At 62.6% G+C, this 22,669-nt stretch overlaps 1 protein-coding gene across 2 annotated transcripts in view; it reads left to right on the top strand.

The window, feature by feature from the left end:
- KCNQ1 (potassium voltage-gated channel subfamily Q member 1) overlaps positions 1–22,669 on the top strand; it is a 342,239-nt gene that overhangs the window by 86,485 nt on the left and 233,085 nt on the right. The window contains exons 3-10 of one of the 2 annotated variants that reach the window (XM_057726789.1): positions 4,670–4,796; positions 5,287–5,365; positions 5,633–5,729; positions 6,238–6,378; positions 14,859–14,969; positions 15,925–16,020; positions 18,206–18,328; positions 19,291–19,435. In XM_057726789.1, coding sequence (XP_057582772.1) covers positions 4,670–4,796; positions 5,287–5,365; positions 5,633–5,729; positions 6,238–6,378; positions 14,859–14,969; positions 15,925–16,020; positions 18,206–18,328; positions 19,291–19,435 — 919 coding nt within the window. The remainder of the gene's footprint in view (positions 1–4,669; positions 4,797–5,286; positions 5,366–5,632; positions 5,730–6,237; positions 6,379–14,858; positions 14,970–15,924; positions 16,021–18,205; positions 18,329–19,290; positions 19,436–22,669) is intronic. The other variant, XM_057726790.1, reaches the window with a different exon arrangement.

Raw genomic sequence — 22,669 nt, 5'->3', positions numbered from 1 at the left:
CGCAGGATTTGTCCTTCTGTGTCTGGCTTATTTCACTGAGGATACATCCCCAAGGTCCATCCCCGCTGTAGCCTGTGTCAGGATTTCCTTCCTTTTAAGGCTGAATAATATTCCATAGTGTGGTTGGATTGCCGTTTGGGCATCTGTCCATTCACCGATGGACACCTGCGTTGCTTCCACCTTTTGGCCGTTGCGAATAGAGCTGCTGTGAACACAAGTGTGCAAATATCTTTGAGGTCCTGCTCCTTCTTTTTTTTTTTTTTTTCCCCAAGGATACACCCAAAAGTGGAATGGCTGGATCCCAGGTGATTCTATTTTTAATATTGCAAGGACCCTCCATACTGTTTTCCATGGTGGCCGCACCATTTTCCATTCCCACCAACCGTGCACAAAACTGCAGTTTCTCCACATCTTCACCATCACTTGTCATTTCGTTTTCCTGATAGTGGCCGTCTGATGGGTGTGAGGTGGGGTCTCACTGTGCCTTCGATTTGCATTTCCCGATGACCAGTGGTGTTGAACACCTTGACATGTGCTTGTTGACCATTTGTGCGTCTTCTCTAAAGAAACATCTGTTCAACTTCTTCACCCATTTTTTAATTGAGTTGTTAGGAACGTTGTTTTTAAAAATAATTCTAAATGATAAAAATAAGACTGCCAAGAGCCACCCCCAAAACCCCCGCTTGTGAGACACACAGGGAGCCCAGGACCCACTGCTCTGAAACTCACAGAAGGAGGGACACGGCCTCCAGGTGGGGGGCATGGCCTCCGGGTGGGGGGCTTGGCCTCTGGGTGGGGGGCTCGCTGTCTACTCGAGCCCCAGTGCCTGTGTGACTGGCCTGCTTTGCACAGGTTGGAAATTCTCAGGTCTGTGCCCTGGTCTCAGCGCCCAGCCAGCTCAGAGGCCCCTAGTCCATGAGGCCCGTCGCAGCTGGGAGGCGACCTAGCCTTGTCTGAGGGACGGTGGCCGTGTGGGGGGGGCCTTCGTCCCTCTGATGACTTAGGTCCCTGACACGAGGACGGTCCCTCTCCTACGCCCACCCTCCCCCACCCCCACCCCCACCACCAGTATCTGTGGGGCAGAGCTCAGGGCCTTGCTCTGGCCTGCATCCTTGACCCCTGCTTACTGGCGGGCATGCAGGCACCACGTGGGGCTCGTGGACAGGGGCCTCCGGGCTGACTCTGTTATCAGTAAAGGGGTCAGGTGTGATGGGTGGGGGCTCCCCGGGGGGGGGTGCGGGTGCCTGAACTGGACTGAGAAGGGTGTCGGGAGGGGGTGGGGAGGAACTGGGAGAACAGTGTCCCAGATGCAGCGCTGGGGACCAGGGGCATGGAGTGGGGGGTGCCTTGGGCCAGTGGAAGACTCAGGTGGGCCAGGGGGAGCCCTGACCCTTTGTGTGGGCAATGGGGGGCCAGGGCAGTGGCTTGAGCAGAGGGTGTGGGGGAGGGGGCCATGGCTGGCAGGCTCAGGGGGAAACTTGAGGCCTCTGTGGTTCTCCTCCGGGGCTTGCTTAGGGCCTGGTCTGCAGAGACAGCTGAGCCACAGGCTTGCCCCTGCAAGATGGAGAAAACCCAGGGCAAGGAGGGCGGCCAGGGGTAGGGGGGTCATCCTTCTGGATCTGGACCCCTGAGGCTGGAGGCTGGCCTCTCTTTCCCCAGAGCTAAGAGGAGGCGGCCCTGCCATTCCGTGAGCCTGCTTTGGACCGGGGGTGTTGTCCCCTGAGTCGGGGTGGCCCCATGGGATGACTTAGGCATCAGCCCTCCTGCAGGCCCAGGCCCACCCACGCCTGGCCTGCACACATAGACAGTCAAGCCCAGTCAAAGCCCCCGCAGCAGCCCCTGGCCCAGGGTGGCCCAGGCCCCTCTGGTGAAAAAAATGCCAGAGTCCCTGCTGGTCTGGAACTTGGGGCCAGCCTGTCCAGCCTCCTGGCTCTCGGGTCAGTTGGGTGGGCAGCTCCAAGAGCTGGTGATGGACGAGGCCACAGGGCGCCCCCGGGGGTCCCGACTGTGGCCCCAGGGGTCAGCCCGCCTAGCGCGCGAGGCTGACCGTGTGGGGAGCATTCCGTCCGGGAGCAAACGTGGGTCCCCGCCATCCCGGGCCCTCACCCACCCCGCATGCTGGCGGCACCACATTAATGAACAGCCTGGCCGGGCCTTGGGCTCTCGGAGACACGGTGAGGGCCCTGCGCAGCCCGCCCAGCCTCGCGCTGCATTCCAGGCTCCAACAGGATGTGGGGATTAGCGTTGTTTTAAATGATTCCTGCACCTCACCCCCTGCAGAGGGGGAGCCCCCAGCCCCAGCCCCTCCCCCCCCCCCCGTCCCCAGCCCCAGGAGGGCAGGGGTAGCTCGGACCACGAGGCCAGGATCACTGGCGGGGAGGGGGCGACACGCACCATCAGCGGCCACCCCTGGGAGTTACTTATTTATCTGAAGGTCTGTTGCAAGACTGAACTGCAAGTAAGCTCTTACCGTACGGTTGTAGGACTTCTACCCCTTCAAATATGCTTAGAACGTGGCTGGAGAAGGTATTAAAGTAATAAAAAACATGCATCAAAATAAGAACAGAGCTGCTAAGTGATTGCTCAGCCTGATGGTGTTTGGATTTGCAGAGCTGGGGTGGAGGCTCTGGGGATTGCTCTTCTGGGGGACTCTGTCTGGTAGTCATGGGCGGTGTGGTGGTGACCCCTGCTCTGTGAAGATGCCAGCATTGATGTCTTAGCTTTGGGGACCCGGAGGTGGTGGCTCTGTGGCCCTTGTCATGATGGCCAAAGCCTGGAAGCCGGACCCTCTGCCCCTACGCCCCTCCCATCCCCTCCATTCACTGCTGAGGCCTCCTGTCTGTCATCTGCTTATCATACCCACTTAGGACCGGCCGGGGCAGAATCTCGGGAAACACATGTGTGAGACAAAGCCCTTGACCAAAGAGACCTCGGCCTCTCAGTCTCATGGTCTGTTTGTTCGTTCATTCAATCCTTCATTTACCCAACAGATCCACGTCCAGGGCCAGCTGGGGCCAGGGAGGGGGCGGTGGGCAGACAAATGTGGCCCCCACCCTGGTGGGCTCGGCCGCCCTCCCGCCGAGGACAGAGGTGACACCGGCACAACCCACTGGGGCCACAGAGCCTGCGAGCGTCCACGCCCCCTCGCTCTCCACCGTCCTCCACGCACCCCCATCCGTGCTCCCCCCACCCTGAAGAGCTCAGTGCTGCAAACCAAGAACTTTTTTGCAAAAGGACAGCAGTAAAATTTCTCAGCTTTTCTCCCATTATCCCCCAAGTTTGCCCCAAACACAAGCTGGATGATAAGTACTCCATCCTAATTATGGGTCCTTGGAAGCCAGTGTCCAGCCACCCCCCTCTTGGTGGGCTTCCTTTTGGGGGCAGGTGAGGCCAGGCATGGGAGCAGGGCCTGTCACTGTCACCCAGTGGAGCGGAAGTCCCCTGCCAGGGCTGGGCTCCCGGGGGTGGGGGGGTGGGGGGCGGACAGGGCAAGGCATGAGCTGGAAATGAGCTGACAACATCCTCAGGTCCATCTGTGCTGTAGCCTGCATCAGAATGTCCTTCCTTTATAAGGCTGAGGAATGTTCCGTTGTGTGCACGGACCACATCTTGTTTTGGCTATTCAGGGTCCCTTGAGATTTCATGTGAATTTAAGAGCGCTTTTTCTATTTCTGCAAAAATTGTCACCAGGGTTTCAAGAGGGATTGCATCAAACCTACAGATCTCTTTGAGTAGCATTGATGTCTTAAGTATATGAAGTCTTCCAATCCATGAACATGGGATGTGTTTCCATTTATTTGTTGTCTTTCATTTCTTTAAGCAATATTTTTTAGTTTTCATTGTACAAATCTCCCACCTCCTCAGTTCATTCGTAAGTACTTTATTCCTTTTGATGCTCGTGTAAATGGAATTGTTTTATAGTTTCCTTTCCGGCTCGCTCATGGTCTGTGTATAGAAATGCAGCTGATTTTTGCAAGCGATTTTGTATCCTACTTTGTTGAATTCATTTATTAGATCTAACAGGCTTTTTGCATGGAATCTTCAGGGTTTTCAACACAGAGGATCATATCGTCTGTAACAGAGATGATTTTACTTCTTCCTTTCCAATTTGGAACCCTTTTATTTCACTTTCTTGCATAGTTACTGTGTTGAATAGAAGTGGTGGGGGGGGCATCCTTGTCTTGGTCCTGATCTTAAAGGAAATGCTTTCAGCCTTTCTCTATTGATATGATGTTCACTGTGGGGTTTTCATATATGGCTTTTATTATATGAAGGTAACTTCCCTCTGTTCCTAGTTTGTTTACTGTTTTTATCGGGAAAGCGTGCTGAATTTTGTCAAATGCTTTTTCTGCATCCGCTGTGATCAGATCTCGTGATTTTTTCCTCCGTTCTGTTAACGTGATGTATTATATTGGTTGATCTTCATATGTTGAACTGTCCTTGCGTTCCAGGTATAAATCCCACTTGGTCGTAGTGTCTAATCTTTCTTCTATAGTACTGAATGTGGTGGTGGAGCTGGGCTTGGGCAGCCGGCCTGTCCAGGTGGGCAACGCGGCAGACCAGGGCCCAGGCCGCCTGCTCCTGCCGTGTGTCTCAGCAGAGGCTACTGGTGCGGTGCCTGCCCCTGGGTGCAGGCGTGAGGTGAGCTCACGCCCCTATGTCCCCGCAGGAGATTGTCCTGGTCGTGTTCTTTGGGACGGAGTATGTGGTCCGCCTCTGGTCGGCCGGCTGCCGCAGCAAGTATGTGGGCATCTGGGGCCGCCTGCGCTTTGCCCGGAAGCCCATTTCCATCATTGGTGAGTCATGCCTGCCCCCCTGGAATTTCCACCCCAAGGTTTCCAGACAAGGGCTGGGCACCCTCCCCTGGAATCTGGCAGGTGGACCCCTACCACGAGCACCCCAGCCAGAGTCCTCCTGGGGGCTGAGAGACCCTCAGGCTCCCCCGCCCGTGATGGGGCAGGACCCCAAGGCCAGCAGGGTGAGCTCCCAGGTCCTCCCCACAGGAGGCAGCCTCAGCTCCAGGTCCTCTGTCCCTAGATGCTGCTCATCGGGCAGGGGGTCCAGTCACGCACAGCACAACCTGGGTGTCCACTGCCCTCAGTGGCCTGCGCGCCAGGACTGGGGAGGCGGGCTCACGTGACCTCTGCACATGCCTGGGACGGACGGCCCAGTCTCCCCATCGAAGTATCTCCATGTCCCTGCTTTGGGGCCCTGTCCCGCCTGACCGCCAGGCTCCCTGCTGGTGTCCAGCTGCCTGGCTGGTGACGGTGGCGCTGTCCCCCCCAGACCTCATCGTGGTCGTTGCCTCCATGGTCGTCCTCTGCGTGGGCTCCAAAGGGCAGGTGTTTGCCACCTCGGCCATCAGGTAGGCGGGGCTGCGGCTCCCGGGTGGGGGTGAGCGCGGCGGGGCCGTGTGCCCAGCGGGGGCAGGCTCCGGGCCGGTGCTGAGCTGGACCCTAAAGGTCTGGGCTCCTCAGGCAGCTCGTCTCTACACTGGGGGCTCTGGGGGCCACAGGAACTGAGCAGTGTGCAGGTTTAGCTCCAGGCCGGGCGTGCTGCCCTGCCCTGACCCTGTGCCTCGCGGGGAGGGGCTTGGCGTCGCCCGGGTGGCACAGCAGCCTCTCGTCCGCAGGGGCATCCGCTTCCTCCAGATCCTGAGGATGCTGCACGTCGACCGCCAGGGGGGCACTTGGAGGCTGCTGGGCTCCGTGGTCTTCATCCACCGCCAGGTGGGTGGCCCGGCGGGGAGGACAGCGTCCCTGGCCTGCCAGGCCAGGCAGATGATGTGCCCATATTCCTTCAGGCTGGGACAAGGGACTGTCAGGCAGACGGGAAGACAGAAATGCAAGGTGGAAGCGGGTCCGCGGGGCCCGGACATCTGTAGCTGGGCAGGTCACGTGCAGCCCTGTACAGGCGGAGGCGGCGGGCCGCACCCCTTGGTGAGGCCCAGCCCCGCATCTCACCGGTGGTCTGCGGGAAGGAGAGCTGGGCGGGCGGTCCAGGGCCCTAGAGGGCGAGACCCAAGATCCCCTTGGGTCTGGAGCTGGGAAAAATAGGTTAATTTTGAAGTCCGATGTCTGCAGGTGAGACATGCCGGCATTTATGTCAACTTTCTGGTAAACATTGGAGCTTGTCTCCGGCAGGCCCCGCTGCCTGGGATGCCTGCCTGGAGCATGTCCACGGGGCCCTGGGGTGCCCACGGGTGCTGGCTGACCGCACGTCCCTACCATCTCCCAGGAGCTGATCACCACCCTGTACATTGGCTTCCTGGGCCTCATCTTCTCCTCCTACTTCGTGTACCTGGCCGAGAAGGACGCCGTGAACGAGTCGGGCCGGGTCGAGTTCGGCAGCTATGCAGACGCCCTGTGGTGGGGGGTGGTAAGTCGGGAACTTGGGGCCATTTGACCACCGACCCTGGGCCTGGGTGGAGCGGGGGGCAGGATATCATCCAAGGGCTCTGGTTTCTCAAGATCTTATTCCTCGAGAAACCACCCCCGCCCCAAAGCCTACCCAGGTGCTTGAAGCCCTGCCTGCACCCAGATTTGTAGCTGGCAGGACAGCTGGCACGGGGCTCCGCACACAGAAGGGCCCCATGCTGGACACTTAAAGCCCAACAGTTGCCATCATGAGGCCCTTAGATTTTTATCTTTGAACTTGCCTTTTGGAGGGGAACTCTGGTGAGACCAAGGGCGAGTGTGCGGGGGGCACATGCGGGGGACTTGGAACTGCAGCCACACGTGGTCCCAGCTCTCACCCACCCCTGGGCTGGGTTCTCCGCCGCCCACCTGCCCCCCAGCCTGGCCTCGAGGTCCCCAGCACCCCTGCCCCGCGTCTGAGGTTCTGTGCTGGCCCCTCGCGTATCCCTGCGCCAAGGAGCACAACATCGTATAGCACACAAAAACCAGCACAACAGGTAGGGGGACCCTGGGAGAAAGGAAGGCGCTCCCCTGTTTCGATGGACGTCTGGCCTGCAGGTTCTGTAGCCGCCTGGGCAGCAGTGGCTCAGAGGTGCCCCAGCTTCTGCCCTGAGGGCCAGGAGGTGGCCCTGTCTGTCAAGCTGGGCTCCTTGGGCGTGCCTGTCCCCCTCCTGCAAGCACCCAGCACTCTGGCCTCGGCCTGGAAGTAGCCAGCAGGGTGGGCTGGCTCCTTCCAGAGGTCAGGCTTGTGGTGGGGAAGGGAGACGTGGCAGGGGAGGGGGAGAGCTGGACGTGCTGTGGGTGGTCGCGGGGGCCTCAGCCAGCTGTAGGATGTCTGAGCCGTGCGCCCCCCCCCCCCCGGGTCCTGCTCACCACAGAAGCCCAGCATCGCTGGTGTGTGGGCCTCAGGGCACAGAGGACACCCCTCAACAAACCCTCCTCTTGGGCCTTGTAGGGAGTTAGGTCCTAGGCTCTGAGTCGCAGGGTGGCCAGTAGCTCACTAGCCTGGGAAGAGCACACGCGGGGCCCTGAGGCAGCCTGGACAGACCCTGGCTGTGCGGTGAGGCAGGGGTGCGGCCTGAATGCCCGCTCCGTGGGCCGTCTCTGGGCCGTGGGCCGGGCCCTGGCCCTCCCCCTTCCCTGTGGGGTGCACTTGGGTGCCAGGGGCTCGTGCGCGGGGGGGTCTGGAACAGCCTGAGCCTCAGAGCGGGTGACACTGGCCCTGGCTCTGAGCTGCCTGAGTCCAAGGGTGGCCAGTGGGAGTCCCTTTGAGCTGGGAGCTGAGTGGCTGACGTCCAGGCTCGCTCAGCCGGGGTGAGGAGAGGGTTGCAGGCTGTACGAGGCGCGACGGCAGCCTCGGGGCAGCCGTGGGTCCAAGGGGCCCCGGGTCCAGTCAGTGGCTGTTCCAGGCCCTGGCCGTGTCTGTCCCCGGCCTGTTTCATTCCAGAAAGGGGGGTGGGGGGCTCGCTCCCTCCCCAGGCTCCCCACCCCTCCAGGCCCATCCCAGCTGCTCCGTGTCTCCATCCCCACCCCAGTGAGGCTGGCAAGCCGTGGGGGCTCCTGATGTTGGCTGAGTCTGCATTTTTTCTGGTAGCTTCCAACATGCCAGGCTGCCCAGGGAAGCAAGGACGTGCTGACCCAGCTCTGCCACTCCCCTGCGGGCCTGTGCCCCCACGGGCCCGGGCGTGGCAGCCCCCCGACCCCCAGCAGATTTGGCGGGAGGGGCAGGGCTGCATCCCGGTGACAGGCAGGTCCTGTGGGGGGACAGGGTGCTCAGAGCTGGGAGGATCCCCAGGGCCGGACGGTGCAGTGGGACGTGCATGGGTGACGGCCCGCAGCGCGGCTGATACGCGGTGTCCAGGCTGGGCACAGGCCCCCCGCCTTCCCGGCCGCTCGAAGCTGCCCCCGACCCGGCCCCTGGGAGCACCGCTCCCGCTCGCACACCTGTGCAAACATCCGCCCGCCGGCCGGGAAAACGGCCCCTTTGTGCCCGGCTTGGCACCGGTGCCCTGGCCTCGCCGTCAGCTGCCATCTCGGCCTGGCCACTGCGGGCCCGGCCTGGCCATTGTTCCTGCGGGCCCAGTGCCCCCACCACCCGGCTGGGGGCAGACGCCCCCATTCCCAGCGGCAGCGCCCCTGCAGCTGCCCAAGCGGGCAGTGCTCCTGGCGTGTCCTGGACAAACAGCTCAGGAAACACGAGCCGGGGCAGCCCGGGTGGGGGCTTCAGAGCCAGTTGGCCACTGTGCCTGGTGGTGGCTCTCCCTCGCTGTCCTCTGCGGGGCTTCATGGGCCACCAGGGGAGCAAGCCCAGCCCCACTGCGCCCTGTGGCTCCCTTTCTGGGGCAGACAGACCAGGGTCTGACTACCAGGAGGTGTGCTGGGCACCTGGCAGGGAGAGGACTGCCAGCCAGGCCACTGCCCATCACCACGCTGTGTCCATGCCAGACCAGCGCCTTTGGCTGCCTCTGTGGGACAGACCCTAAAATAGGGCATCTGGGCCTCTGGGATGGGCCATCCCCTGTGTTTCCTCGGGGGAGCCTGGGCAGTCCTGGGGGGAGCTGCCACTGCCACATGAGGACCCTCTGGGTGGGCTGTAGGTACCACAGGAGTGGCCCCGTTGTTTTCAGCATCCAGGCTTGGCTGGTGTTTGCTGGGCGAGTGAACAAATGAGTTGATGTGCCTGTAAAGCAGCTCTGTCTGTGGCCCAGAGGACAGCGGGTGCATCAGTGTCTTGGGGTGGCCGCAACCAAGTCCCACGGACTGAGCGGCTTAAAACAACAGAATTGTGTTCTCGCACAGATCTGGAGACCGGAAGTCCGTGATGGAGGTGTTGCAGGGCCGGCTTCCTCCAAGAGCTCTGGGAGAGAGTCCTTCCTACCTCTTCCGGGGGCCCTAGGTGCTCCTGGGCTTGTGGCCGCACCTCTTGTCTCTTATCAGGATGCTGGTCAGTGGGTGTAGGGCCTACCCAGGGAGCCCAGGACCATCTCCTCTCAAGACCATTAACCCAATGGCATCAACAGAGACCCTCTTTCCAAGTTGGCTCGGGTCCTGAGGGCCCTGGTGGACGCTTCTCAGCCCAGCACAGTGCCGTCCCAGGTGGACGTCATGTGAAAGTCTCTCCCCTCACCGAGCCTCAGTTTCCAGGCTGAGGGTCCCCTCCTCTCCCCCCACCCCAGGCGGGGATGCCTGACTCCAGCGTGAGAGCGCCCCCTGCCCCCCGCCCCCCAAGCGTGGCGCCCCACGCCTGGCTGCCGAGGTGTTGAGACAGGTTTAAGACCATTTTCTTTGCCCTTGAAACAAAATGCGTTTGTTTGTGTTCGAGTTTGAGTGGAGGGGAAGGCAGTTTTTGCAAACACGGGCTTCTCTGTTTAGTGCCCGGGGGTCTCTCAAATCAGGAGGCTGCCGGGCTCTGTTTACCCCCTGCATCTAAATTTAGAATTTAGAGTGAAAGGGCTGGAAGCCGTCCTGCATTCAGCCACCATTTAAAACAGTCTGACTCCCATTCATTCTCCTTAGGTCTTGGCCCCAGAAGGTTCTGGCTTCCCAGGCCGGACTGCATCATGGCAGGGTGAGGCCAAAGGGGTCTGGGGGCTGAGTGGGGGTCCTGGGTGAGGACAGGGCCTCACAGATAGCCACGTGCAAGGCCTGTAAGCACCACCCAGTGGGTGGGGTCGGTGTCAGGACCTCGTCTGGAGCTGGGGAAACCAAGGCCCCCAGGGCTCTTCCTCTGCATGTGTTCTGTGCAAAGCCTGGGGTGCTCTGCAGTTAAGAACAGAGGGTCTCCAGGACCCTGGGCCACCATCCACCCCTATCCTGTCCTGCACCTGTTGACCGTTGTGTGCGGGGCTAAGACTTTGGGCTGTGGGAGCCCAGCCAGAGAAGGGCCTTTACAACCGGGTTTTGCAGGATGAGGAGGGGTCCGCGGGGCAGGTCCATCTCTCCGTACTTACTACCCACTGAGGGACCCCTGGGATGATTTCTTAGGTGGATTTGGCAGGCCCAGTGGGGTGGGGGGGCATTCAGCTCTTATCATCTGGGATAAGACTTTGCAGCTTCAGCACAAGGGAAAGAAGCACGGTCAGTGTGAGGAACACAGTGAAACGGGAAGCAGTGGGCAACACGGCCGGGAACGTGGGGTGGAGCCACCCCTGCTCCAGTGCTGACCTGCTGAGCAGCCCTGGGCAGGTGGCCCAGCCTCTTTGGGTGTGAGGTGGGTGCCTACTTCTGTGAGCTGGGGCAGGGTTATCAGTGAAGACACAGAGAGCCTGGGGTATCTGGCGCCCAGCGAGGATGCAATAAAGGCTGGTTGTGAGTTTTAGGGGCTGTTACTCACCACGGTTCCCTTGGCAGCCCCCCAGGCAGGACACCAGGCAGTGACCCCGGGCTAATTCACACTCGAGTGTTCATGCTTCCACATCCAATCACAACCCTTAGCCCTGCTGGTCCCAAGGGTCGCACTCTACCCCGGCTGGCTTCCTGCCTCCAGCACCTCACTCACAGAGCGGCCCCTCTTAGCGCACATGTGTGTGTGCACGTGCCTCTGTGTGTTGGCCTTTCCTGGCCCCCAGGGACCTGTGTTTCCTACAAGACTGGCAGTGGGGTGTGGACAGGCAGGCGCACCGTGCAGCCAGTGCTGGGGCTGGAGCAGAGCCTGTGACCACTCCGTGCCTCAGTTTCCCCATCTGTAAAATGGGGAGGCAGCAAGTCTACCTCCAGGGGCCAATGTGAGGCTCCCCAAGGGGGCTACGATCCCAGGAGGGCGGTGACTCTTTGCATTGCTTCCAAGACGTCCCTTGGATGACTGGGGCCTCTTGGCCGGGCTGGCCCTGGGCACCAGGCACGTCCCTGCAGTCCCGCGCGGCGCTGGGCACGGGGTGCAGCAGGGGGTCAGCTGCCCTGGTGTCTCGCTCTCCAAGTCATGGCCGTGGTTGGTCGTGGTCGGTGATGGTCCACACGCCGTAATTCCCTGGGAGTCAGGGAGGAGACATCTGAGCTGAGCCCTTGAGGTGGTGTCTCCTGCATGAGGGGCTGTGAACCTGGCCGTGCTGTGGGTGGACTTGGCCTGGGCCGGGGGTGTCCACGACATCCCGCCAGGCGCTGTGTGGGGCTCCCGAGGACCCCTCCCAAGGAGGGAGAGAGGTCCTGCCCCCACCCCAGCTGTACCCGCGGCCCCCGGGCTCCGGACCCTTCTCCGAGGTTTCTGGAGACGTGCTCACGTGATGCAGAGCCCTGGCCTGCGTGGGTTTCTGTTCGTTTATTTACTTTTTCCCTCTGAAAGGAAGAGGGCTTATTTGGCGGTGTGTGTTTGCTTTTGTTTTCACCCAGAGTTTGCAAGCCTGGCTAGGTCATCCCCCAGCCCTCACGTGCTGGCCTCTGTCCCCTTCATGGGTCCCCCCAAGCCTGGCTGGGGTCTCCTAGGGTAGCCCCACGATGGCTGGAGCTGGGCCCCGGGGACAACTGCTCCCACCCTTTGCTGCCCTGAGGGTGCAGCCTTGGTTTGGTGCCGGCTCAGTCACTCAGCAGTGGTCAGAGCCCCGGCCTCAGTCTCCCCCTCTGGCAGGTGGTCCTGAGCTCACAGCACGGGTGAGAGTTTGCCAAATGGAGGCTCCACCCTGTGCGAGCACCTAGCGTCCACATTGGCTCTGTCCTAGCTTCTGCTCCTGGCCGCCCCTTCCCTCTGGACCGATGGCCACGGCCTGTGGGGTGGCTGCAGGCTGACCGCGTCCCTGGTGGAGCTGGGCTCCTGGGCCAGCCCTCCCGCTTCCCCCGGAGGCTGGCATCCAGGAGGTGGCTTCGGAAAGGAGGAAATAAAATGACACTAGCGCCGGCTTCTCGCAGTGTGATGTGCGCTGGGGACTGGCGGGTCCTCTTGTGCCTCCTGTCCCCGGAGGAGAGACACGGGTGACGGAGGACACACCTGGGCTCAGCACCCCGGCTGTGTTCTCTCTCTGAGGCTGTGCCCAGCGACGTGCAGCTCTGCATTCCGGGTCGCCTGCCGTCGGGGGGTCGGGGCGCGTTCCGAGCACAGGGCTATAAAACTGCCCATTCCTGAGCTGCCTGTGTCTGTGAATTCAGGAAAAACAAACAGCTCTGCAGGGATGGGCCATTTCCTCAAAGAGCTGAAAGGATGTCGTTAACTTGACAAAGAAGGTCTGTGACAGGGTCTGAGAAGCCATGAGCATGCCCTGCACCGTGGTGTGGGGGACACCTGGCCAGGGGCTCCCCGGCTTCTTCCTGCCGCCCAGCCTTCAGCATCCCAGCACCTCCCAGCCAGGCGGGAGAGGACTGGGGTCTCGTCCCCCGCACTCCTGTCCTCGAAGGGAGGTGGCCTCGGGCGTCCCCACCCGCCGAGCCCCCAGGGCCTTCCAGGCGGGCCCCTTTCCTCCCCCCACCTATGTCCGTTTCCCAGTTGTCATGGATTTTTTTTTGCATTAATTTTGATATTTTAAAGGTTGCATTTTGCGTTGTCTTGAAGCCTAAGTTTTCTGTTATCCCTTAAATTTTGCCCCCCTGGCCTGAGGGCCACATTCACGTCCGTCTCAGAGGTCACCTGCGTCTTGCCCCCTGCATGGCCGCCATTCTGAACCTTGAGTTTCAGGACCCCTTGATGCTCTCATCAGTAACTGAAGACCCCAGAAAGCTTTTTTTAACATGGCTGCTGTCGACACTGCACTAGAAGATAAAATCTAAAAATTTAAAAATAGACCCATATATATGTTTATACATGAATAAATAATTTTATGAAAACTATTTTCCAGAAGACACTGGACGCCCCTTCCCGTCTGCAGCCCTGATCTGTCTTTGCCCCATGCGCCCAGGCCCGGGAGAGGCAGCTGCCACCCAGGCCTCACGCGTGGGGCGCAGACCCTCTGGGGGCTGCTGGTGAAGGGGCTCCGGGTTCCCCAGGTCCCCTTATCTGCCCGCCCGAGCCCCCAGGGTGGTCTGCTCCATCCCACAGGTACCTGGGCCGCGCTCCAGGTGTGCACCGCGTGTGCATGTGTGTGAGGCACTGGGCCTGGAGAGTGCTGGGCTCGACGTGGGCACCAGCCCCTCTTCATGTGACCTTTGCCGTGTGTGCCTTGTCACTGCCCTAGCGTGTCTCTGCCTGCGTGTGCACACATGCACAGGTAGCGTGTTGGAAGGCCCAGGCTCAGTGTGTGTGAACGTGTGGGGGACACTGACGTTGCAGGGAAATGCTCCGTGTGGCGGTCGCGGCAGACAGGACCACGGACATTTGCAAGGTGGGCGCTGGGCAGGCTCAGCGGTGGCGGCCGGGACGCTGGGTGCTGGAGGCTGGAGTGTGCACCCGCACTGCCCCGTGACTTGTGCTCTTCGGTGTCTCCTGCACCGCGGTTCTTCCCCCTGTCCAGACTCTTGGTCACTCCTGCTTCCCAAGGGCCTCTCGCCTCTGCCCCGGGCCTTCCGAGCCATCGTGTGTGCCTGTCTCTGTCTGCGTGGACACGTATGCAGGCCCCAAGTCCCTGCTGCAGAAGCTGCCGCCTCCTGTTTGGGCCTTGTTCAGTGGAATCTGTGAAATGGGCCTCCCCAGGCCCCGCTGGCCTCGGGGGCAGGGGTCTGTACAGAACTTCCCGAGTTGCCAGGGGCCATCCTCACTTGGCTGGACAGGGGCCCTGGAGGGCGGGTGGAAGCCGGGCTGGCCTGCGCAGGGCTGGCAAGACCACGGGTTGAGCGCGTGTGCTGACAGGACGAGCTGGGACTCTGGGAGCCCTGGGTCCCCTTGCCAGGCGCAGAGCTGGCTCCTCAAACGCCCAGACTCTGGCGTGGGCAAGCGTGGGCTGCGTGGGCGGGTGTGGGCTGCGTGGCCGACACAGCAGGGTGGGCTCTGAGTCCCTGCGGGATGTCATTGTTGGGCTCACGCTGGAGGCCCCAGGGAGCCAGCCCGCGATGGCAGTGGGAGGCAAGCCTGGGGTGGAGCGGAAGCCCCCCGCCCCGCCCACTGTCCCAGCACACATGCTGGACGGACGGACAGAGCCCGACGGAGAAGGCTTGAGCTGCGTCTGATTCTCTCAGCAAAAAGGGCAAACCAAGCATCTGGTGCCCGGGGTGCGTCAGGAAGTGGCGTGTCGTCCGTGGCCGGGCTCGCAGTGGAGGGTGGGCCGCTGTGGGAGCTTCCGACCTCCTGGGGGCCGAGCACAGCGATGTTGGTGGCCTGGTTGGCAGGAGGTGTGGGGCGGGGAGCCCGCTCTCCGTGGGCGCCGAGCTCTCGGGCGTTGCTGTGGACTTGCTTCCTCTGCCGTTAGGTTTGGGGACCGCGGGCTCGGGCACCGTCCTGTGAGCCGCCCGGCCTCTCAGTGCTGCGCTCTCGCGGTGGCCTCTGTTGCACGGTGGCTGGTCTCGGATGGAGGGCAGGGTTCAGGCTGGGCAGACGCCCATCCTGAGGCCCTGGGGCTTGACTGCCGACCCTGCCCCTCATCCTTGCAGGTCACGGTCACCACCATCGGCTACGGGGACAAGGTGCCCCAGACGTGGGTCGGGAAGACCATCGCTTCCTGCTTCTCCGTCTTCGCCATCTCCTTCTTTGCACTCCCAGCGGTAGGTGCTCCGTGCTGGGGTCGTCTCCACGGCTCCTCAGCCTCCTCTGGGCTCAGGGGCTGGCAGGGGAGCCGGGTGAGCAGACCACCCACAGGGGGGCACATTCAGACCCCAGCTCGCCCGCCAAGGGGACCCTGGAGGCCACCATCCTCCAGTTCCCATCCCCTGGTGGGTCCTGTGGAGCATGTGTGGGTGGTGCGGATAGTGGCGTGCAGGCCGGCTTCTCCGGCCCCTGAGGGTAGGGGTGAGGTCCCCACGGCGGCTGCCACGGAACCGCAGAGGTGCCACCGCGAGGGAGGGACGGTCCTGTACTGGGGCCTGGGGCGGCTTTCAGCCGTGTCCTTGCTAGGAACTGGGGACCATGGGCGTTAAAGTCTCCTAGCTCACTCTGTGTGAGTGTAGGTGCGTGTTAGGTGTGTGCATGTACCATGCGTGTGACTACACTGTATGTGCACGTGTTACACCTCGTGCAGTGTGCGCCTGTGTGTGCATACCATGTGTATGCGTCCCGCACACGTGCTGCGTATGTATTCATGTGTGTGTGTTGTCTATGCACGTGTCACATAGGTATATATACCGCACACTTCCGTATGTGCACACGCGTGTGTGTTACGTGCGTGTATTCTCTGTGTGTGGTACTCACTGATGTCTGTACACGCGTGTGTGTGTGTTACGTGGCTATGGTATAGCGTGTGTATGTGTGTATGACTTGATCCCCTCTGTGGACAGGGAGCTCCCCATGGGGAGCCGGCCCCTTCTATCTTTCCATCCTTTGAGTGATCCTGGGGACGGCGGTGGGGCCTGCGCGGGTGGGGGCTGCCTGCTGCCCCGACGGGTTGGGCTGGAGGTGCTGGCCTCCTCCATGGGGCCCGCAGGGCCGAGCAGCCCGGGGACCCCAGCCTGTGTCCCCGCTGCCGCGTCTGCAGGTGTGAGCCCTGGTTTCCATTCCTTCCAGGGAATCCTCGGCTCCGGCTTCGCCCTGAAGGTGCAGCAGAAGCAGAGGCAGAAGCACTTCAACCGGCAGATCCCGGCCGCAGCCTCTCTCATTCAGGTGACAGCGCCCGCCGCGCGGCCCTGTCACTGTCTGCCATGGGCCGGTCCCTGCGCCCCACCCATGTCGCCCCCAGGGAAATACGAGCCGTGTCTGGTCTGGGAACTGGGAGCAGCCCTCAGCTTTGAGCTGCCCCGGGTCCCAGAGCCTCTAAGACCCTCTCCTGTGCACCCTCCCGAACGCGGAAGGGCCACGATCCACACCAAGGACACGCCCACCCGTCATCACTCCTGTTCTGGGAACTGTCCGGTGACGCCAGCGGCGGGGTGGGGAGGGGCACAGGAGCAGGAGAGCCCCTCTCCCTCCATCCTGTGGGCTGGGCCAGGGGACGTGGAGGTGGCCTGGCCAGTCCTGGATTTGGTGTGGTCAGTCCTGTGGGCCCTTGACCTCCAGTTGCAGCAGCCGCCATGGTGTCTGCCTTCTCCCTCCTCTGCAGCCCCTCCGACTCTGCGTGGGGGCAGGTCTGGGAGGAAAGAGTAAGGGGTCCTCGGTGGCCATGCCCTCTGGGGTCAGGGGTCAGGGCCTGCTTGTGCAGCACTGATGCTCTGGGCTGCTCCCAGCACCCACGGGGCTCAGTCCTGCTGGCTGATAGGGGGTGAGGACCAGTGACCCAATGGCACAGGCCACGCTCTGGATGGATGCACCAGCTTCGCTTTCTGAAGGCCCAGCAGCTGCCCCTACAGGGCCCAGGGCTCACAGTGCCAGGCCTTTGGAGGTGGGGCAGGGGCTGCACCTGCCCTGAGGCACCTGGTCCCCATGCCCTCCTCTGCCCACCCGCCAGCTTCCGTGATGAGACCGTCCCAGAGGCTCTGAGCCCGAGAGCAGTGGGGAGAGGAAGGTTCCAGCAGCGGGGAAGGAGGCAGCAGCCCCGAGCCCCTGGACACTGGGCTCCGGGACCCCTGGCTCCCGGCACAACCTCGAGGACTGGGCGACCCTCTCTGTGCCAAGGAAGGCTTGGGCACAAGGACCACTGGAGACTCGTGTCCCAAGGGTGTCGGTCGGCGGTCGGGGTGGGGGGGGAGCTGAGGAGCAGGAGGAGTGGCCCCAAGGCCATGGGAAGAGTGGCCGGGCGGGGGCCTGGGGCAGGGCTGTCGTCGTGAGTCAGCGTGGACGTGGGGCCCTGCTCCCACTGGCGGGGGGAGGGGCTGTGTGCACAGCCTGGATGCCCTGGACACCCAGAGCTGAACAGCCCCGGGGACAGTCTGGGGTCAGGGCCTCTATCCTGTTCCTCGGAAGCCTGTCCGGAGCCACCGTCTGGGGCCGGATGCTAATCCTGGCCGGGAAGGAAGTGAAAGCAGTGGCCGTGAAGCCGGGGGCCTGCCCCCCCGCAGGCCTGGTTTCATGGCGCCAGGGCCTCCTCTCGGGAGACCGTAAATCAGGCTGCAAATGGCCTGCCCGCCGAGGGGGCACGGCTCCCCGGGCATGCGTGCGGTCTCGCTTGAGCCTCCCAGGAGAGGCCTGGAGTGGGGCCTGGAGGGAGGGGTGGGGATGAGGGACAGTGTGTGTGGGGGGGCAGGCATGTCTGCCTGGGTTCCCAGCACAAGGCTGGCATCCCTGCCTGGGGACCCTTCCCCACTGCATCTCTCTCTCTGGCTCCCACGGCCGGCAGTGCCGAGGCCCTCGGGTGCATCCTCCTACGAGGCTCCTGGAGCCCCTCCTGCCCGCCACAGACGTGGCCTCCCCTCAGGTCTCCTCCTCCATGGCACCCCTGGGTGGTAGCACCATGGGCGTCTATAGAGTGGAGGCCTGGGGCCTTCACCCGCAGGCCATCTGGAGGCCCCCGGAAACTGGGTCCCTGGGTGGGGGGGGCTCTGCCTCCTGGACACTCAGTGCCGCCTCCTGCTGGCCCCGGGGGCCCTGCCCCCTATTCCCCCAGTGACCTCTCCCCAGCAGCATCCCTGAGGAGGGGCCGGACCAGGGCCAGGGCGGGGGGACCAGCAGGCGGAGGTGGGCGCTGATGGACGGGACTTCACAGGCCTCTGTGGTGTCTGAGCCACGTGAGCCGGCCCGTGAGGCTGTGGGCTGCGGGGAGGAAACCGGCTCTGGGGGGTGGGGTCAGGCCTGGCGGGCAGGAGGCCCTGTGGTCCCGCCAGAGAGGGGCCCAGGAAAGAGGGGTGGGCCACAGTTCCCTGTGAGCCCCTGTCGGTGGCCCCACGTGACAGCTGCTCCCTTCTGCTGGTTTCAGACGGCGTGGCGGTGCTATGCGGCCGAGAACCCCGACTCCTCCACCTGGAAGATCTACATCCGGAAGCCGCCCCGCAGCCACGCTCTGCTCTCCCCCAGCCCCAAGCCCAAGAAGTCGGCCATGGTAACCAGGCCTCACCTGCCCCTGGGATGGGGTACTCGCTCACAGGCGGGGCGGCCATGTGCCACCGCTCGCAGCCAGGATGTGACCCTGGCACTTCAGCCCAGCGTGGCCACGTCACTGTGGGCCCTGGAGGTGTACGCCCCATGCTGGGCTTCCGGCATCCCAGTGTCCCCAGGCTCAGGGGCTTGCAGGACTGGCCACACCAGCACCAGGGCTGTGGGTGGTCCCGAGGAAGCTCCCCATGAACAGGACGGGCTGGATCTGGCCAGCCGCTGGGAGAAGAGTCTTGAGAGGGCCTTGCTGTTGGGCTTTCTGTGCTGGGCCTGGTAGGCGGCCGTGGGGGGAGGTGGCATCCTGGCTCAGAGAAGAGGGTCTTGTGGTCATGGGATAAGGGAGCTCGGGCAGGCTGGGGCAAGGGTCTCGTGAATGAGGGTGCGGCTGGCCCCTCGGCGCTCTCCTTCCTGGCCTGCACCAACACCATCCTCAGAGAGACAAGGTCTCCCAGGTTCTCACTGCCTCTGGAGCCCTTGCACCAGCCACTTCCTGTGCCAGAACATTCTCCCAGATCCCAGCGTGGCCTGCTCCCTCACCTCCTCCAGGTCACCTCCTCCAGGTCCCCTCCTCAGACAAGCCTCGGCTGGCCTCCTTCTGTCCACCCCGCCCTCCGGGCTCTAACCCCTCGCTGGCCACAGCCCTGTTGCCGCCTGCCCTGGGGTGTTCCTGTATATCGATCTGTTTGCTAGTTTTCTGTCCACCTGTCCCGCAAGCTGTGAGCTCCCAGGGTAGCCACTGGGCAGAGCCCCCCCGGGGACCCCTGGCAGCACCTCACACTGCAGCCCACCCTGCTTGTGTGTGAGGGTGCTGCAGCTGGGCCCTGGCAGGTGCCCCGGGGTGGTCTGGGGCCAGCAGAGGGCCTGGCGGAGGACACCCAGGAACTGACCATTTATCGTCTGGTTTCTCAGGTAAAGAAAAAAAAGTTCAAACTGGACAAGGACAACGGGGTGAGCCCGGGAGAGAAGACCCTGACGATCCCCCACATCACTTGTGACCCCGTGTCGGAGGAGCGGAGGCCCGACCACCTCTCGGTGGACGGCTACGACAGCTCTGGTGAGGAGCCTTCACACGGGCTGAGGGCTGGGGACAGGGCCACGCTCAGCCTCAACCCAGGGCTGCTGGGGCCTCCAGGGTGTCCGGACACCCCTCGTCCCCTGACCACTCGCTCTCGTCCTGTGCACAGCTGGTACTGTCATGTCTGCTCCCGTTGGCCCACTGTCAGCCACGGAAGTCCTCCTCCTCGGTTCTTTTGTGGGCTCTGGGCTTCTGGGAGCCAGGCTTCGCCTTGGTCCTGCTGTGTGGCTGGTGCCCAGGTCTGGCAGAGAGGAGGTGGGCTGTCATAGACACTGACCCCCATTCCAGGTGGAGTGGGGCTGGGGGTCCTGGGCCAGCAGCGTGTGTGCCTACAGCTGTCCCTTCCTCGATGCTGTGTGCCTTTGTTCTCTGCCACTTCTGTGTCCATCTGTCCCCTCTTGGACCTCTTCCCGGGACCCCCAGAATGTTCCGGCATCCGCCACAATGTTCCAGCTCATGGGTGCTATAAGGATGGTGTCACTGTCTCAAGCACGACGGAGGGCGACGGCTCACACTGTACTCGTGGGCGGCTGGCGCCCCGTCTGCCTGGTGCTGGGTTTGTGGGCGGCGGACCCGTGATGTGTCCTCCTGCGCCTGGCCACTGCTGGCAGAAAGGCAGACAATGTTCTGGAAAGGAGCTGTGGCCTCTGCCTGCTCCAGGGGAGCCAGGTGTGCAAGACGGAGCCTGGGTGCCCACCCCGCTGGGTGCGGGGCTGCCCGGGGCCTCCTCTCACACCGTCGGGATTCTGGCCCGGCCGCATCGCCGACGGGCCCCTGGGACGCGCTCCCCGCCTGCCCGCTGGAGTGGGCACAAAGGACAATTGTGCCAGCAGCTCCGGATTGGGGCAGGGCCATTGTCGCGACGCAGATGGGGGCTTTCTGCCAATGCTAATGCGCAGGTTGGGCGCGGGGAGGACCGTCGCCCGCTGTTGGCTGAATACGGGGCAGCCGAAACGATGCGTCCATTCAGCCCGCTTGGCGTGATGAAGTCCTCGGTGATGTCTGCGGAATGTTAATGAGGTACGAGTGCCGGAGAAGTCAGGCGCCTTTTGTGGAATGCTCCCGCTCGAGGAGCTTTTCTTTCCTGCCAGCGCGATAAGTCAGCCCAGCCCGGAGCCACTGGATTTCTGGAGCCTGGTCTGTCGGCCGGGGCCCCGTGGGTTACCTGACCCTCCCGGGGCCTCCTCGCCCAGAGGCTCTTGAGAGCCCTGGTGTGGGCCAGGGGCGCTAATCCCAGGCCAGATGCCGCCGCTGGGAAAGGCCCGCAGCCCCAGCTGCCACGCACTGGGCACGAACAGCTGTGCTGAGTTCCATCGCCAGGCCAGACCCAGGCCTTGAACCTGACCCTCATGCATGGAGCGTGTTGGACAGAATCATCTCCGCCCCAGCACGCGGCACCTCCACATGGCACCCTCCTGCCCGGGGCATCACCTGCCCAGAGCGGTGCCCACCCGCACAGCTCTCCCCCACCTCAGTGGCTCCTCTCTGTCTCGGGTCCACAGCTTCTCTGGGCTCCTGTCCTGTGGCCCTCAGGCCCTGCGTCCCAGGCAGAGCTGCTCCCCCTCTTTCATGGGTTCCAGAGCCTTGTTGAAGCTGCTCTGATTGCTGGGGGGATGCCCCGTTCTCAGGGGAGATCTCGTGAACGGTGATGGCGGCGGGGGCGGTGGCGTCCTGCCCGCACAGCCCCCGCTCCCCTGCAGGTTCTGGCCTCGGTTGCTCGCGCTGTCCTGACTCACCAGCGACTGTTTGTGCTGCTCACCATGCGGGGAGGAAGACAGGCGACAGCAAGAGGCACAGCGTGTGGGCCTCTGAAGGATGAGCACCCAGCTTGAGCCGGGCAGGTCTGGGCAAGCTTCTTGGAGGAGGTGATGTCAGGGCTGAGTGGAGCTGGCCGGGGAGGGCAAGGAAGGGCCAGTGAACGGCAGGAGCATTTTGGACAGAGGTGCCAAGGGAGCCAGCCGCACCTCTGCACCTCTCTGCCAGGTGATCTGGGTGTGGCATGTGGTTTCTGCATTGGGGTGTGGGGGGGTGGGGCTGACCTCCCCTGCCTCACCTAGACACCTGTGGGGCTCCTTTACCAGTCTGGCTTCTCGGGTGTGAGTTGTGACCCGGAGCCGGCAGGCAGAGTGTGGAAGCCATGGGACAGGAGTGGCCACAGATCAGCCTGTGCCCTGCGTGGTTCCCTGGGGTGGGGGGGTGGGGTCACCGATGGGGCGGCGGGCAGGACGTGGCGGGACTTGGCGGCAGGCCAGCCCAGGACCTGCAGCAGTGGTGTCGCTGGGGGAAGAGGAGACGGGAACCAACTGGAGGGGGGATCTGCAGCCTCGAGGGCCCCTGGGGTGATGGCAGAGCTGGGGGGCAGTGCGAACACCGGGAGAAAAGAGCCGTTTCCTCTCATCACAAAGACGTCAGACAGAGAATTTCAGAGATGACGGCCCTGAGCCCACACGCCCCGCCCTGTGGAGGGACCACGTGGGATGCACAGAGGCCCCGCCCGCTCTGGGGCTTGCGGCTGCCGCTCACATCTGATGGGCTTCGCGGGCTGGTCGGCGTGGCCCCCAACCCGGCCAAACCCAGCCTCTTGCCTCCCCGCACTTGGAGGCCGTGCAAGTGGTTCTGTCCCAACGGCCCCCCCACCTGCCCCATTGCATCAGAAGTTGCTCCCGCCTCCCGCACCCCCTCCCCTGGGCTGGGGGCTCTCACCCCGCTGTCCCCCCGTTTCCCAGGCCCTGCCGCCCCATGTTTGTAAACAGGCCGCTGCGTTAGGCGCTGTCCTGACGCTGGAGGCTCGTGTTTGCCGGCAGATTTGCCAGTTTGCTTTCCTCCTTCCTGAGGCCTGTGCTGTCTTCAGGGACGCTCTGTCGGTGGCCTACTCCGTTTCTGCTCACCTGAAATTTTTGTGTTTTGGCTTTGCTCTTGGACCGTGGTTTAGTTGGGGAGAACGTCACAGGTTGGGATCTGTATTTTTTTTTTTTTTAAGTAGAAAATTTTTTTTAATTGAAGTATAGTTAATTTACAGTGTTTCAGGTGTACAGCAAAGGGATTCAGTTACATACATGTATATGTTCTTTTTCAGATTATTTTCTATTGTAGGTTATTAGAGATCTGTATTTTTTCTGCACACACTGGGGACCCACCACTGTCTCCTGGCTGCTGTGCCCTGTCCAGCTGACAGTGCCTTGCAGGTGACCCTTCCTTCCCTCTGGTGTCCTT

This window comes from Hippopotamus amphibius, chromosome 3 (genome assembly GCF_030028045.1).
Source record: "Hippopotamus amphibius kiboko isolate mHipAmp2 chromosome 3, mHipAmp2.hap2, whole genome shotgun sequence".
In the NCBI taxonomy this organism is placed as follows: Eukaryota; Metazoa; Chordata; class Mammalia; order Artiodactyla; family Hippopotamidae; genus Hippopotamus; species Hippopotamus amphibius.
The sequence above is the reverse complement of the archived record's forward strand: the minus strand, read 5'-3'. Positions and strand labels throughout refer to the sequence as shown.